The 12,144-nt window shown below is 47.5% G+C and overlaps 1 protein-coding gene across 4 annotated transcripts in view; it reads left to right on the top strand.

Moving 5' to 3' along the window:
- The window catches only part of ARHGAP22 (Rho GTPase activating protein 22), a 209,245-nt gene that overhangs the window by 65,401 nt on the left and 131,700 nt on the right, over positions 1-12,144 (top strand). For all 4 annotated transcript variants that reach the window (XM_055119221.1, XM_004607398.2, XM_055119222.1 and 1 more), the window contains one exon: positions 1,740-1,939. In XM_055119221.1, the coding sequence (XP_054975196.1) occupies positions 1,740-1,939 (200 nt within the window). The remainder of the gene's footprint in view (positions 1-1,739; positions 1,940-12,144) is intronic.

Below are 12,144 nucleotides of genomic sequence, written 5' to 3' on the forward strand. Positions count from 1 at the left end.
CCAAGTAAATGGCCCTAATGCCATGGGGTCAACTCAGGCACAACCCCCACCTCAGCCCACAGTTCAGCCTGCCTCGTTGAGCAGAATATTTCTACTGAAGTTGCAAGGCATCGGGCAGGAGGAGGTGAGCAGACTGTGCAGCCTTTTAAGAGTTACCGGAGGAAGGACTATTCTGGATAAGGTCTAAGGTCAGGCAAGAGGAGAAGCAGCGCAGCCGCTATTGTGGCCACATGACCTCATATCTCTTCATTCTCAGCAATGGAAAACAAATTATCAAATGCTTCCTTTCCAGCAGGTCTGTCTTTAAGGGGGGAAACTCCAAGCAATAATAGTGATTTTTTTTGTTTAAATATTGAATGTAATCAAAGTAAAAAGAAAGTAAAGTGAAATTTATCAGCTACACAGGCAGGGTAGGGGGACAGGGGGTGAGGGGTAGGGGGGAGGTTTACTGTGGTTCTTGGTGGTGGAATATGTGCACTGGTGAAGGGATGGGTGTTTGAGCATTGTGTGACTGAGACTTAAGCCTGAAAACTTTGTAACTTTCCACATGGTTATTCAATAAAAAAAAAAAGTTAATTAAAAAAAAAGAGAAGAGGCAGGCCAGAAAAACCTTGGATCTGCGAAAAACCTGTAGCACTCCTACCCCTAGTCAGTTCTGGGTTCATCAGAGAAATGGGCAATGGAAGCAAACAGATGCTTCCTACACTTTGGGGAAACCCAGATGTTTTGGTTTGGTTTGGTTTGGGGGACTACACCATGCTGTGCTCAGAGCTGACTCCTGGCTCTGTGCTCAAGGACCATTCCTGGTGGGACTCGGAGGACCATTATGAGATGGCAAGGAACAAACCCGGGTCTGCTGCATGCAAGTCAAGGGTCCTGCCCACTGTACTATCACTTCACACACACACACACACACACACACACACACACACACACACACACACACACACCCCACCAAGGTCCTTAATAACATTGGAAAGACTCCAAGTACCCAGCCACAGGGGTTCTCAGGGAGTTCATAAGCATATTAAACAGTCCTAGAAAAATAGGAAGGAATTAGGTTTTCTATTTCTATTTCTTATATGTATTAATATGCTTGGGGACTAGAACCCACAAAAAGGGTGGGATACAAAAGTAGACTTGCTAGGTCAATCCAAGGACAAGTAGAATTCATACTGATAATGCAATGAGTATCCGAGGGAGTCAAAGGCTGGAAGGGGCTCTCAGGGTGGTCAAAAAATAAGATGGTGGGGCTGGAGTGATAACACAGCGGGTAGGGCGTTTGCCTTGCATGTGGCCAACCCAGGTTCGATTCCCAGCATCCCATATGGTCACCCAGGCACCATCAGGAGTAACTCCTGAGTGCAGAGCCAGGAGTAACACTGGAGCATCGCTGGGTGTGACTCCAAAAAAAGCAAAAAAAAAAAAAAGGAGATGGTGCCCATCTTGAATCTCCCTAGTCTCCTTCTCCCAGGGCGCACAGATGGCCTCATGACATAACAGAAATTAATGTTTTCTGCTGGATGCCTGCCCGGACAGCAGGTGGACAGTGCTGGCTGCCGAGGCTCTCCAGCCCAAGCCCCTTTGGACCTGAGGGAACATTGACCAAGCATGATCATGTCCTGTGGAACTAAAAGCCCATGAGCTGACCACAGGGGCTGCTGGATGCCAGGATAGGGCAGAGTCTGACCACAGACATGCCATCCTTCGTGCTCACCATGTATGTTCTTACATTCCAGCCCGCTCCAAGAGCCTGGTGATGGGGGAGCAGAGCCGGAGCCCCGGGCGGCCACCTTGTCCACGCCGGCTGGGCCCTGTGCTGAAGGCAGGTTGGCTGAAGAAGCAGAGGAGCATCATGAAGAACTGGCAGCAGCGCTGGTTTGTGCTGCGTGGGGACCAGCTTTTCTACTACAAGGACAAAGATGAGACCAAGCCGCAGGTAAGACGGGCGTGGTCCTGTGTCCAGTGGGCACCACAGAATAACAGCCCCAGGGAGTCTCAAGTATCCCAGGAACAGGGTGGAGAACTCCCATCAGGACCTTTACTCCTCAAGCACCCAAGGCCCTCAGAAGGGGGCCAAGGTTGCCAGGATTTCCCCAGTGAGCTCCACTCCCGGCCCTCTTGTTCCTGGCAACAGTTTGTTCTGCAGAAGCTTCAGGGATGGAAGCGCTTCTCAATAATGTGAATGGAGAGCATCTCTTCTTGGTGCTTGCGAGCACAGAGGAGCACATGTGCCTCAGGGCAGTGGGTAACCAGACAAATGTAACCTCAACCTGGAATCTGGCTCGCCAGGAAAGCTGGTATTGGGGGTCTCGGCAGCTCAGAGGCAGCATCTGTCTCCCACCAGCTCTGAAAGGTCCACCTTAGCGCTGAGCCCATCTGTCATATGACACCACATACACTGTCTCAGAGCTCTCGAGCGTCTTCTTCAGACATGGCCTGGCCTGGTCGTGGCTGGACAGTACAGACACCCATGCTGGAAGGCTGTGGCATCTGCAGTGGCTGACTCTGTCTCTCACCCCTCCTATGGGTTTGTCCAGAGGACAATCATCTAGAAGTTATTTCATTTATGTAGGGGAAAAAAAGCAGGGAAGGGGAGACAAAGGACTCATCCTCAGGGGATGCTCTGAGCCACTGCTCCGAGTCAGAAAGGAGAGAGAGCCTCCCCCCCCACTTATCCGGGTCAGGCTTCTATATACCCTTGGAAGGCAGAGCCGGCACCCACCTCAGCAGCCCCCACATGTGGAGGCGGGCCCTGGGACAGACGGGGTGCCAGGGCTGAGCAAGGTGTGAGGAGGTTTTCTGGCCCAGGATCACACAAGACGCCACAAGAAAACGAGTGTCTCCTCTCAATTCAGAGCACTCGAAGCAGGAAGCGTCAGTTTGGTGCTATACAGAGTGCACCCTTCTCCCCCACTTAGGATCCTCCCTTAGCGAAAATGGGGGCCTGGAAGTAGGAAGGAGCAAGCCTCATCTCAGGGCTTTGGAGGCAACCATAACCAGTAGCCACTCAATAGCCTGTGACTTCACTGCACAGGCTAACTCCTGCCTGTGCAAAGTAACACCAGTCTCCATGTGAGTGATCTCACAGTGAAACACGGACGATGTTATAAAGGCACTAATGCTGCAAAACTACTCGCTTATGTCATGCATGCAACAGTGTTTTAAAGGATAAATTATATTTCAGATATATATGCATAATTTATATATTCTTGCTGTGTTAAAGAAAATATAACAAGAGTGACTGCTTAAGGAAAACTTTTAAAGAGCTTAGGAGATTGCTCAGAGGGCTAGGACACAGGCTTTCCCTGTGGGAACTCCGGGTTCAACCGCGGACAACACATGGTCCCCAAGCACCACAGGGGTGAACCCCAAGCCCTGAGCCAGGAGGAGCCACCAAGCATTGCCTGGTGTGGGGGAGGCGCAATGATAATAATAACACGTGTATGGATTCATCTCAATAATAACGATAATGACACTCGCAATGAGAAGTGGATGTGAGAACAATTGTGAAGATGGGTCTAAACTGAAATGTTGGGTCTCCGATCTTGTCCAGCCTCCCCAGTTTCATACGCAGGAAAGTAGCTCCCAGTCATGAAGTGGAGCAGACAGGAACTTGGGAGACAGATCTGGGTCTGGTCTGAATCAGGGGTAGTGTCCTGGCTGTATGATGCAGCAGCCATTGTCTTTCACTGCAGGTTTTTTTGTTTGTTTGCTTGCTTGCTTGCTTTTTGGGTCACACGTGGCAATGCACAGGGGTTACTCCTGAATCAGGAATCACTCAAGAATCAACCCTGGCGGTGCTCAGAGGACCATATGGGATACTGAGAATCGAACCGGGTCGGTCGCGTGCAAGGCACACGCCCTACCCGCTGTACTATTGCTCCAGCCCCTTCACTGCAGGTTTTGCCGTGCGTGAAGTGCCCTCTTGCCTATGGCACTGAGATGCAAGAAAGATTACATTGTTGAATATACACACAAAGGAGCACAAATCCTAGCACCTAGGATATGAGATTCTGGATGCCTTTATACACTCTCAGCCCCGCCCTCCTGTCACCTGCCTATATCCTGCCCTGTCCCTCCGCCTGCCTCGTTGACCAGGCACCCTTACCCCCACCTTCCTCCTGGCCTCTGCATTGGGTGATGAAGACCAGCATGGGCACCTCCGCAGGGTTCTGACTTTCCTGCCTGACCCAGGGGTGGTGATGACTGTGACTGAGGTTGCCAGGCTTCCAGGCGCTCAGAACCTTGGCTGGGGTCCAGCTGTCCTTCCCTTCCCTGGTCCAGCCTATGGGGCCAGTTCTCCTAGAAGAACTGCTTCAGACTGCTGGCTACCCCAGGGACCAATGAGGCACAACGGAGGTAACCCAGGCAACATGTGGCCCTACCTGAGGCTTCCTACGTATCCTTCAGAATGAGCCTGGGCTCAGGCCCACTCACTGCAATCCCACAGGGAACCTCCCAGAGTTCCTAAACCAGACATCCCTCTTCCTTACCTCCCGTTTTCTACAAATTTCACTGGCATCTGACAGAAAAGGGTGTGGGGGCAGATGCATTAATGTCCTAGTCACCAGCCTGCACATAGGAGGAGCACTGAGACCCCGCTCTACTAAACCAAGACTTCCATCACCATTTAGCCCCGACGCCCCTCTCAGCCTCCCTGGGCCCGACTGTCAGAGCCGAGACCGCCTTGTGAGACATTGTTCCTTTCTAGAACTCCCCTCTCCACGGTGCCTGCCGGCTGCGGCTGCCCCATTGCATGTGTTCCCAATCCCTCCCGGTCCGCGTCCACTCATTAGGCTGATACAGTATGATCTCAAGCCTACATGCCTGCCTGCAAAATTGCCCACAATTTTCACTTAATTGCATAGACTGGATCTAATGTGGTAATTTTCAATATCTGGTTCCTGGAAAATATGTGCCCTGCTCACTGTTAGCAGTGACAGAAGTACCCAGGCGGCGGCAAGCACCTCCTCACCCAGGCGGCCGGTCATGTGTTCCGCAGATGTGACTGTCAGAAGAGGGCTGTGCAAGCCAGCCTTGAGGCAGCCCAGAGCACAGAGCCCATAATGAGGCTCGCGCTGTGCCGACATGCCCGCCCCTCTCCCAGACCCGGCTCCTTCCCTTGTCCCTCCTCCCTGGCAGGAGGATGAGCAGAGGAATGGGCACATGGGGAGGCCTCCAGAAGGAGGAAGAGAGAAGTAGTTTATACAGTTAAGGTGGAATGATCAGCCAAGATGTTTAATACAAATCCTGAGCGCCAGAGGGATAGTACAGGGGTCAAGACACATTGCAGGTGGGTGAGCCCAGTTCTATCCTGGCATCACAGAGTTCCGTAGGCCCCCTAGGGAGTAACCCCTGAGCACCAAGCCAGGAAAAGCCCCTGAGCACTGCCAGGTGTGATCCCAAACCTGCCCCCTCAAATGAGTCATTCCAACATTTCCCAGGACACGTTCCCTAGAGTGTCCAGCAGACAGACCCCACAGTTTCACTAATAGATGATCCAAGATTTTATCATCTGTTTCGGTCTCTGCTAATAATGTTCCTGGGTGATGAAAACTCCGGCCATTCCTTATAGATCAACTGATCCCTTCCTTGGTGAGAACTCACTTGAAGCCTAAGTCACTCCAGTTCTTTACTTGTGGGTTTCTTGAATAAAAAATATATTAGAAGAGGATGGAAATAATGTCTTCCAAAACATAACGTGGGGGGAGTAACAAGTTAAACAATTCAGTGAGTGGTTAGAAAAGAGGGGAAATAAATTTAAACAAGAAGAAAAATGTAAATAGAAAACAAAATAATAAATAGCTTAGAAGGAAAGAAATAGGTGCCAACAGTTCTGTTGTTATAATAAATGTAAGTAGGTTTGATGTATCTGTCTCTTAAAAGACAGAGAAGTGGGAATAAAGCAGCAGGCAGAAATTTTGAAAGCAAAATAATGGGGAAAATACAAGACAGTAAATGCAGATTTAGCCACATCAAAATAAAATAAGATTCAAATGAAATACAATTCAAGGTTATAAGAACAGAAGGGAACAAAGAGCTTTTTCATGATAATATAAATAACAACCTAGCAAGAAATTAGAACAGCTGTGTGCTTTTACGTGCCTAATGGCATAGCTTTGAAGGATATATAAACAAGAAGAACAATAATCATTGTTCTACATTTTTCAGAAAAACGCAGAATCACAGAGACACACTAAATAATAATACTGTCAAGGAAAAATAGACATTAAGAACCCAAGTGCCCAACAAGAGATGTGTGGATAATGAATTTGTGTACATACACACACACACACACAATGGAATACTACTCAGCATAAGAAAGGATAAAATATTTTGTTTGTTTATTTTTGACCACACCTGGCAGTGCTCAGGGGTTACTCCTGGCTCTGCACTGAGGAATTACTCCTCATGGTGCTTGGGGATCATGTGGAATGCTGGAATCAAACCTGAGTTGACCACATACAAGGAAAGTTCCCTACCTGCTAGAAAAGGTAGGGACCCTATTGCTCTGGACCCTGAGAAACAATGAAATCTTGCAGTTTGTGGCAACTTGTGTGGATTTGGAAGGTGTTATGCTAAGTGAAGTGAGTCAGAAAGAAAAAGAAAAATGCCAAATTATCTCACTCATATGTAGAGTCTGAAGAAACAAAGCAAGGGATTAGATGGTCCCTAATGGAAACAAACTTAAGATATAGCCAGTAGAACAAAGATCTGAGGACGCTAAGGAAGTTTGGGGTGGGGGTGGTAGAAAGGGACCCTGGATAATAGTGGAGGAATGTTGGCACACCATTAGTGGCTATGGCATAGCAGCACTGCAAGTATAGAACAATAATATTGCTACTATGGTAAAAAAATAAAAACCGGGGCTGGAGTGATAGCACAGCGGGTAGGGCATTTGCCTTGCACGCGGCCAACCCGGGTTCGAATCCCAGCATCCCATATGGTCCCCTGAGCAAGCGCCAGTAGTAATTTCTGAGTGAAGAGCCAGGAGTAACCCCTGTGCACCACCGGGTGTGACCCAAAAAGCAAATAATAATAATAATAATAAAAACCAAAATTTTCAAAAGAACAAAAAGGCTGATGAGTAAGGGCATGTATATGTATGTGGAAAAGAATTTTATGTATGAGAAATAAACCACACACACTTCATTATCTTCCTTAAACTTCAAAAAACAATTTCAATCCAATTTCTCCACTTAAGGATTACAGATTTGGGGCCAGAGCAGCAGTATGATGGGTAGAGCACTTGCCTTGCATGCAACCAATCTGGGTTAGATTCCTGGCATCCCATATGGTCCCCCAAACATCACCAGGAGTAATTCCTGAGAGCAGAGACAGGAGTAACTACTGAGCATCACTGGGTGTGGCCCCAAAACCAAAATAAATAATAATAAATTTTAGAAACACTTTTAAGAATGACAGATTTAAAAATCCTGCAGTGGCAGGAGTTGGGAGTGGAGATAGGGATTAAAAAAAAATCTGCAGCTGCAGTAAAGAGCACTGAGGGCATGGTCCCCTGAGCCCCTGAATTCAGAGCCAGAAGTAAGCCCTGAGCATTGCATGTACCTCCAACCCCCACATACACCCTCACCTTCCACTCAAAGAAAAGCACTGAGGGGGTGGAGTATTCCTGAAGATGTGAGCCTGTCCAGGCGGACAAGACAGGGAAGCGCCTCAGTGGTATTCCGCGTGCCAGAATCCTGGTGAGCACGAGCTAAGTGACTTAGCAAACCCCCAAAAGCCAAGTTCCAAGCCAGCTCTAGGAGAACCCTGGTTTGTGAAACAACATCTCTCTGACCTTCACCAAAGACTCCAGGAACTGACAGGAACAGAGCTCTGGAAATTAAAGCAAAAGAGAGCTAAATATAGAACTAGCTGAGAATCATTTATGTACATATGGGTTTGGGGACCACCCCAAAGCGCTCAGGACTAACTCATGGCTCTATGCTTAGGGATCATTCTTGGAAGTTTGGAGGATAGGGACAGGGAGGGGGACGACACACCAAATGCTGTGCCCTGGATCAAAGCAGGGTCAGCTGCATGCAAGGTGAGTGCCTTAACTCCTGTACTATTTTTCTGGCCTAGGAATCGTTCTTAAAAGCAACTAAAGCCCAGGTTTCAGTCCAGAGATAGAGCTCAAGTGACAGACCACATGCCTAGGCTATGCAAGGCTTTGAGTTCAATCCCTGGCGACACATGGCAGATGTGGCCTGGTGGACTCCACCACCAGCTCAAGCACTGCCAACCCTGTGCCAGGCCAAGCTCTGTCAGGAGCGGCCCCTGTGAGATGAGCAAGGTCATATAAAGGCAGGTATCCTGTACAACCTAATCCAGAGCCATCTCTTACGAATCGCATTGTAATTTTATTCTCTGGGGAGGAAAACAGAGGCACTTCAGGGGGCTAGAGAGATAGCCCAGAGGTTTAGTCACCTGCCTTGCCTGCTGCTTGTCCAGGTTTGATCCCTACATCTTGTGGCTCCCCAAGGACTGTCAGGGGTGATCTCTGAGCTGGGAGTAACTCCCAAGCACTGCTGCGTGTGACTCAACCTCCCCCCAAATAGGAAGTTACTTCAGACCCAGGCCACTGGCCCAGCTATTTGTGGGACCACCAGGCAGGCCATCCTGACAGTGGGATGAAGGTCAGGTCGACTTGTAGACCAGCTTCCTCAGCCAGTCTTCACCCCACATTTGGTTCTCAGATCTCGGAGGCTTGACAGGAATCCTCAGGAAGGGAACAAAGGCTTCTCACTGGAGGGTCTGGCAGGGCAAGGAGAAATAAACTACATGTATTGACAGCTGGGTCTCCCCATTGCTCCCCACAATGAAACAACGAGGCAAATGCTCCCTGCTTCCTACTGAATAAGCTGTTCTCTGTTTCCCCTCAAAAAGTCCCTTAGGACTGAAACAATAATACATCCGGTAGGACCCTTGTTGTCTTGCACTCGGCTGACCTGGGATTGATACCCAGCACCATGTGGGTTTGGTTTGACCAAATCTGACTGACCTGGGTTTGGTCCCCGGGCCCCACCAGGAGTGATCCCTGAGCATTGCTGCATGTGGCTATAAATAAATAAATAAATAAAGTCCCAGTCAGCACCTTAAAACATCCATTCCTACCTGTAAACAAGAACTTCGGGTGAATGGACATTTAAATTGAATTTCAATGGGGCTGGCGCAATAGCACAGTGGGTAGGGCGTTTGCCTTGCACGCAGCCAACCCGGGTTCAATTCCCAGCATCCCATATGGTCCCCTGAGCACCGCCAGGGGTGATTCCTGAGTGCAGAGCCAGGAGTAACCTCTGAGCATCGCCGGGTGTGACCCAAAAAGCAAAAAAATAAATAAAATAAAATAAATTGAATTTCAATGAAGGAAAAATACAGATGAGGTAGAGAAAAAAGCAAGTAGGAAGCAATTCAAACTATAAAGGGGGTTGCACCCCTCTTATAAAATAGTATTGCTATGTAGCCAGAGAGAGAGAGAGAGAGAGAGAGAAAGAGTACAGGAGGCATAAACCACTTGCCTTGCATGAGGTTGACCCCAATTTGGTCTGTCTCCCAAGGATGTCCAAGAAACACACACACACACACACACACACACACACACACACACACATACACACACAGCATCACTAGGTGTAGCCCAAAACAAAATGTTGCCAATATTCTCAAAGAGAGACTACAAAAGTGGATAGAGCACAAACCAGCTCTCAGAAATTCAGAATTAAGATTACCAGACACAAAAACTCAAAAGAAGAGTTGGATGATTTTTGCCAGTCCCCCAGAAAGAAGCGAAGAGAAAGAGAGTAAATGAGGAGAGGCAGCCCAGCCTCTGGGAAGGAGGAGTTCTAGAAAGAGCACATTGGATTCCCTCTAAGGCCAGAGGTTTGCTTCCGTTTATTTAATTTCCTAGAGTCAAGCATAAACCCTGATTGCTGACTGAGAGAGCAGACACCCTGGGAGTCTGGAGAAGTCTCCGGGTGAGGTGAAAGTATGGCTGGAGAGCAGTAAAAGGAAAAATCTCAAACTTCCAGGAAAGAAATGCCGCAAAGAATGCCTAAAATGTTCAATTAAGAGAGAGAATAGGGCCGGAGAGAGCATCGTACAGGACTTTGGGTGTTGGCTTCACATGCAGCAGCCAACACTTATTGGATACACAGAACCACTAGCAGTAAGACCTGACACTGCTGGGCATGGCCCCCAAACCAAAAAATTTTCAATTAAAAGTAAACAATACCCAGAAAAGAAAAGTAAAAGTCTCACCTAAAAGTTGAAAATAGTGGCTGAGATCCAGGCATAGGGAGAAAAGGGAGAAATTACTGCTCTATAAACTGCCCTGGTAGATCCCTTTGATCTTTGACCCATGTTCAGATAGAACTTAAACTTTTGGTTTTGTTATTTTGTCGGTTTTGGAGAGAAGGGGACATACCCTGCAATGGTCAGAGATTAATCCTGGCTCTGTGTTCAGGGATCACGCCTGGGGTTCTCAGGGAACCATATGCAATGCCAGGGCTAGTACCAGGGTCATATGTGTGTAAAGCAAGCACCCTACCTGCTGTACTGTTCTCTAACTTTCACTTTTTAAAAATACGTAAAATAAAACCAAAATCATTTATTTGAGGAATTTTCAGAACATAGACACTACAAACCAGCCATGGAGAGGGCATGGAGAATGAGGGGCTGATAAGCTTGAGGTTTCCACTTCTCACCGTGGCCCTATTTTGTGTGAGTTATATATTTTAAAATTTTAAAATTTAGGGGCTGGAGTGATAGCACAGCAGGTGCTTTGCCTTGCACACGGCCGACCCGGGTTCGATTCCTTGCATCCCATTGGTCCCCTGAGCATGGTCAGGGGTAATTCCTGAGTGCAGAGCCAGGAGTGACCCCTGCGCATCACTGGGTGTGACCCAAAAAGCAAAAAATAATAACAAAAAATAATAACAATAATAATAATAATTTAAAATTTTAAAAAAACTCATCACTTCTCTCACATTGGCCCTGGCATGCAGTGGTTGTTCAGAGATTGTGGCTAAAATGACCCTGGTGAGGACCCACTGGGGTGTGTAGTTCCATATCTCAGGAGGATCCTCGAGTCAAAATTCGAGGGTTTGAGGCTCATTGTAAGCAGGATGTGGAGGAGCTTGGGTGACAAACCCTGGAGCTGAGTCTTCACTCTGTGGGCCTTGCTTGAGTGGGGTGTGTGAAGGTTTGGGGGCCTTCAGAGCTTGGATGGGGAAGTCTTCAGACTGGAAGGCAGAAAGGTTGTTAAAAATTGCAGTTGTCCTACCACATGCAAAAAAATGGGCGTAGACCTTGACCTGACACCATGCACAAAAGTCAGATCAAAATGGATTAAAGACCTCAACATTAGACCACAAACCATAAGGTACATTGAAGACAAGGTCGGCAAAACCCTCCACGATATGGAAGATAAAGGTATCTTCAAAGGTGACACAGAACTAAGCAATCTAGTAAAAACAGAGATCAACAAATGGGACTACATTAAACTAAAAAGCTTCTGCACCACAAAAGATACAGTGACCAGAATCCAAAGACTATCCACAGAATGGGAAAGGATATTTACACAATACCCATCAGATAAGGGGTTGATATCAATGGTATATAAAGCACTGGTTGAACTCTACAAGAAGAAAACATCCAACCCCACCAAAAAATGGGGCGAAGAAATGAACAGAAACTTTACCAAAGAAGAAATACGAATGGCCAAAAGGCACATGAAAAAGTGCTCTACATCACTAATCATCAGAGAGATGCAGATCAAAACAACCACAAGATACCACCTCACACCACAGAGACTAGCGCACATCCAAAAGAACAAAAGCAACCGCTGTTGGAGAGGATGTGGTGAGAAAGGGACCCTTCTACACTGCTGGTGGGAATGCCGACTGGTTCAGCCCTTCTGGAAAACAATATGGACGATTCTCAAAAAATTAGAAATTGAGCTCCCATTTGACCCAGCAATACCACTGCTGGGAATATATCCCAGAGAGGCAAAAAAGTATAATCGAAATGGCATATGCACATGTATGTTCATCGCAGCACTGTTTACAATAGCCAGAATCTGGAAAAAACCCGAATGCCCTAGAACGGATGACTGGTTGAGGAAACTTTGGTACATCT

The sequence above is a fragment of the Sorex araneus genome, chromosome 11, assembly GCF_027595985.1.
Source record: "Sorex araneus isolate mSorAra2 chromosome 11, mSorAra2.pri, whole genome shotgun sequence".
In the NCBI taxonomy this organism is placed as follows: Eukaryota; Metazoa; Chordata; class Mammalia; order Eulipotyphla; family Soricidae; genus Sorex; species Sorex araneus.